Below are 5481 nucleotides of genomic sequence, written 5' to 3' on the forward strand. Positions count from 1 at the left end.
ATAACATGTAGTGTTTATTACTTCTGCCTAGAAATGCTTAGCCATATTGGTTTCATTAATCATGGTTCTGGCCATTTCTTGTAGAGTCCTATTCTTTCGTTCTACAACTCCATTTTTCTGTGGAATTCTAGGACAAGAGAAATCATTGGCAATACCATTTTCTTTGAAGAACTCCTCAAAGAATCTGTTCTCAAATTCACCACCATGATCACTTATGACCTTTATGATTTTACACTCCTTCTCAGATTAAATCTGAGTACAGAATTCAAAGAACACTAAATGAGACTCATCCTTGTGTTTTAAGAACTTTACCCATGTCCAGCGGCTATAATCATCTACAATGACTAATCCATATTTCTTCCCTCTGACAGATGCTGTTTTGACTGGGCCAAACAGATCAATGTGAAGAAGTTCTAGCGGCATAGAGGAAGAAACAACATTCTTAGACTTGAATGCAGGTTTGGAGAACTTGCCCTTCTGACATGCTTCACAAAGAGCATCTGATTTGTATTTCAGATTAGGGAGTCCTCTGACCAGATTTAGTTTGTTAATCTGAGAAATCTTTCTCAAACTAGCATGTCATAATCTTCTGTGCCAGACCCATTGCTCTTCAGAAACAGACATAAGACAAGTTACCTTTTGATTCTTAAGATCTTGAAGATTAGTCTTATAAATGTTATTCTTTCTCTTTCCTGTAAATAGGATTGAGCCATCCTTCTGACTTACAGCCTTGCAAGGATTTTGATTAAATATTATGTCATAACCATTTTCACTTAATTGACTTAGGCTATGATTGGGAGTTTGGAGGGGAAGGGAGGGGAGGGCTTTGAAAAATAGGAAGAATTGGGTAAAAAGGATAAATAGATTTTGGGTAGGAGGGTTTTGGAGGGTTTGAGTTTATTCATAACACTAAAAACCCCATAAAATGGGGGAACTCAAAAATTGTATTGTAAGAGGGTTTTGGAGGGTTTTGGAGGGCTTACATAAATTTTCTAAATATGTTTTAGGTTGTTATAATATTATGAAAATTAAAAATTTATTAATGATAAAGACTCTTTTATCATTCTAAACAAAATCATTTTTTCAAAAAATGTCAAATATTTTCCTATATTTTTTTAAAATTTTATTTTTGGAAGCCTTCCCCTCCCCTCCCCTCCAAACTCCCAAACATAGCCTTATGGACAACAAGTTATGAGCTAATCCATCTACCAGAAGAACATTAGTTATAGAAGGAGAGTTACCAGACTTTATGGTTCCTGAGCCAATAATCTTGCCCTTCTGATCTCCTCCAAACTTAACTTCTCCAGCAGATTTAAGCACCAGGTCTTAGAACATAGACCTTCTTCCCGTCATGTGTTGCGAGCACCCAGAGTCCAGGTACCATGACATGTTGTGCTTTGTCTTCTTTGCTGCCAAGGATATCTGCAACAGAAATTATCTTCTCCTTAGGTACCCACAATTTCTTGGGTCCTTTCTTGTTAGTTTTCCTCAAGTTCCAATTGAACTTGGGTTTAGCATAATAAATAACAGGAGGTACAACATGATTTTCCTTAGGTTTAACAGCATGATATTTTCTAGGTTGTGTCACATGCTTCTTAGTGTGTGTAACATGAAAGCTTTTGGCATGTGAAGTGAGCCTAATATTATGTGAGTGGCCAAATTTGAACTGATCATACAATGGCTTGTATGTGATTTTCATATCATCTACAGGTTCAAATTTGTGTGGGGTATCACCCTCATAGCCAACGCCAATCCTTTTGTTTCCAGACACACCATATATCATAGAAGCAAGATGACTTCTGCCAATACTTCTAGATAAGAACTTTCTAAAACTCGAGTCATATTCTTTCAAAATATGATTGAGACTAGGAATGGACTTTTCTGAATCAGAAGGAGATCCAACATCTTTGGATAATTTTAAAACTTTTTCCTTTAGTTCAGAATTTTCCACTTCCAGCTTCTTAGTTTCAGAGTCAAACAGCTTTTTCAGCTTTTTGTATTTGATACTAAGATGTGCTTTGAGTTCCAGAAGTTCTGTTAGACTGGAAACTAACTCTTCTCTAGTCAGTTCAGAAAATACCTCTTCAGAATCTGATTCTGATGTAGATTCTGATCCATCATCAACTGTGGCCATCAGTGCAATGTTTGCCTGCTCGCCTTCAAAGTCTGATTCTGATTCTGATGAATCTGAATCATCCTAAGTTTCCATAAGACCTTTCTTCTTATGAAACTTCTTTTTGGGTTTCTCCTTCTGAAGTTTTGGACACTCATTCTTGTAGTGACCTGGCTCATTGCATTCATAGCACATGACCTTCTTCTTATCATATCTTCTGCTTCCAGAAGATTCTCCTTTCTCAAACTTCTTAGGACTTTTGAAGTTCCTGAACTTCTTGTGCTTGCTCTTCCAGAGTTGGTTTACCCTTCTAGAGATCATGGACAGTTCATCTTCTTCTTCTGATTCTGATTCTTCAGAATCTTCTTCTTTAGCCTGAAAAGCGTTAGTGCATTTTTTATAATTAGATTTTAATGCAATAGACTTACCTTTCTTCCGAGGTTCATTAGCGTCAAGCTCAATTTCATGACTCCTCAGGGCACTGATCAGTTCTTCCAAAGAGACTTCATTCAGATTCTTTGCTATCTTGAATGCAGTCACCATTGGGCCCCATCTTCTAGGCAAGCTTCTGATGATCTTCTTGACATGGTCAGCTTTTGTGTATCCCTTGTCAAGGACTCTTAATCCAGCAGTTAGCGTTTGAAATCTTGAGAACATTTTCTCAATGTTTTCATCATCCTCCATCTTGAAGGCTTCATATTTCTGGATCAAGGCAAGAGCTTTAGTCTCCTTGATTTGGGCATTTCCCTTATGAGTCATTTTCAATGATTCATATATGTCATAGGTTGTTTCCCTGTTAGATATCTTCTCATACTCAGCATGAGAGATAGCATTCAGCAAAATAGTCCTACACTTGTGATGATTCTTGAATTCTTTCTTTTGTTCATCACTCATTTCATGTCTTGTTAGCTTGACTCCTCTAGCTTTCACTGGATGTACGTAACCATCCACTAGAAGATCCCATAAGTCACCATCTAGACCAAGAAAGTTACTTTCAAGTTTATCTTTCCAATATTCAAACTTTTCACCATCAAATATTGGTGGTCTAGTATAACCATTGTTGCCATTTCCATTATGTTGCTTAGTAGGGGCAGATGTAGTAGGTGTTGGATCTTCACCAGCCATCTAAACTTTGTGTTTTTCTCTTCCTGAATCTTTTCTAACACGGTTAAGTGCTTGCACCTAGAACCGGCGCTCTGATGCCAATTGAAGGATAGAAAAACACTTAGAAAGGGGGGGGGGGTTTGAATAAGTGCAGTTTCAAAACTCTTAAGATAAAAACAACTTGCACAATTATTTTTATCCTGGTTCGTTGTTAACTAAACTACTCCAGTCCACCCTTGACAAGGTGATTTACCTCAACTGAGGATTTAATCCATTTATCACACAAGATTACAATGGTTTTCCACTTAGATAACCTCTAAGTCTTCTAGAGTAGTCTGATCACAACCGGATCACTCTAGGAACACAATGCTTAGATAACCTCTAAGACTTTCTAGAGAATCCGATCACAACTTGATCTCCTCTAGTTCTTTACAAATGAATATAAATTCTTACAAGAGTTTATACAATGCTTCTTATAAAGCTATAATCACAACTGTGATATTTCTCTTAAAGTTTAAGCTTAATCTCACTAAGATATTACAACAGTAATGAAGTGAGGTTGATGATGAAGTTTTGAGAGCTTTTGATTTGAACAGTGTTTCTGTAAGTTTGCGCAAAGTGTTGTATTTAGCTTCTCATCAGAACTTCTATTTATAGGCGTTTGAGAAGATGACCGTTGGGAGCATTTAATGTGTTGCATGATCCGTACAGCATTGCATTTAATGTTTCACTCTTTTGTCAACTACCTCGAGCCTTGCTTTTGCTGCGTCTACAGCCTTTACTGTTAATAGCTTCTAACGTTCCTTTTGTCAGTCAGCATAGCCTGCTATCCTGTACTTGCTTCTGATCTGATGTTTGTATGATCAACGTTTGAATTTCATCAGAGTCAAAAAACTTGGTGTAGAGCATTTTCTTGTCTTCTGACCTTGAAGTGCTTCTAGCGTGATACCATGAGAACTTCAGTGCTTCTGCTTCTGATCTCAAGTTCTTCTGATGCTTCAATAGACCATGTTCTGATTCTGCTTGACCATCTTCTGATGTCTTGCCAGAGCATGTTCTGATCTTGCATGCTGAACTTTATGAGTCAGTGCTTCTTGCACTGATTTTGTGCATACTCTTTATATGATTCCTGAAATGGAAATTGCATAGGATTAGAGTACCATATTATCTCATACAAAATTCATATACATTTTTATCATCAAAACTAAGAATATTGACCAGAACAAATCTTGTTCTAACAACAAGGGATAGAAAAACTTCCAGGATCTTTATCTTTCTTGGCAAGTTTATTCTCGGATATGGAATGACATTTTAAAGGTTTGGGATCGTCGATTCGTCGTTTGTTAGACAAAATATCCTTCCAGAACTTAGCATATGATGGTATTTGGGTTATTGCTTCGGTAAAAGGGACTTCTACGTGGAGTTTCTCTATTACCTTAATGAACTTTTGGAATTTGTTTTCTGTTTTGGTGTTTTTCAATCTTTGTGGAAATAGAATGGGTGGCTTGTAAGGTTGTGGCGTGCGATTCTCTACCCATGGTTCTGATTGCTTTTCGGATTTTTCTGGTTCCTCTACCTGGCCTTTTGGTTCAGCATCTTCCTTAGGTTTTTCTGATGAGCTTAGGTTAGGATTTTTCGGCCCCTCGTAAGCGGTTCCACTTCTTAGGGTGATGGAATTTGCTGTCCCTTTGGGGTTAGGTTGGGTTTGTCCAGGGAATTGTCCTCCAGGTACAACTTGTGCAGAGGTAGTTTGAGCTACTTGTGAAATCTGGGTTTCAAGCATTTTGGTGTGGGTCATCATCTGGTCAAACTTGGTTGCCAGTTGAGTAACAAACTCGTTCGTGTGAATGTGTTGGTTCATAAACTCCCTATTTTGCTGAGTTTGACTCTGGATAAAGGTGTCTATGGTTTCTTTAAGGTTTGATCTTGGGGGCACAACTTGCATAGGTTGGTTTTGTTTTTGTGTTTATAATCCTTGAGGTCTCGAAGATCCGGAATTTTGGATGGGATTGTTGTTCTTGTAGGAGAAATTCAGGTAATTCCTCCATCCAGAATTGTATGTGTTCAAGAAAGGATTTCCTTGGGTATAGTTGACTTGGTCTGAGCCAGAATCGTTCTAAAGGTTACAATCAATGGTTTGATGTCCTTGAATTCCATAGAGATCACACTCCGATTGGATTGCTGCCACTGTGGTAGGGTTTTGAGACATGTTTTCGACGTTCAAGGCCAGAGCGTCCATCTTAGCATTCATCATGTCCATGCAA

General features: G+C 37.8%; 1 protein-coding gene across 1 annotated transcript; it reads right to left on the reverse strand.

Moving 5' to 3' along the window:
- Positions 1–4451: 4451 nt before the first annotated feature.
- Positions 4452–5000, reverse strand: LOC131658759 (uncharacterized). The gene has a single exon (XM_058928019.1). It carries the CDS (start codon positions 4998–5000, stop codon positions 4452–4454), a length of 549 nt encoding a protein of 182 aa, XP_058784002.1.
- Between the last annotated feature and the right edge of the window lie 481 nt (positions 5001–5481).

This window comes from Vicia villosa, linkage group LG3 (assembly GCF_029867415.1).
Source record: "Vicia villosa cultivar HV-30 ecotype Madison, WI linkage group LG3, Vvil1.0, whole genome shotgun sequence".
Lineage (NCBI taxonomy): Eukaryota > Viridiplantae > Streptophyta > Magnoliopsida > Fabales > Fabaceae > Vicia > Vicia villosa.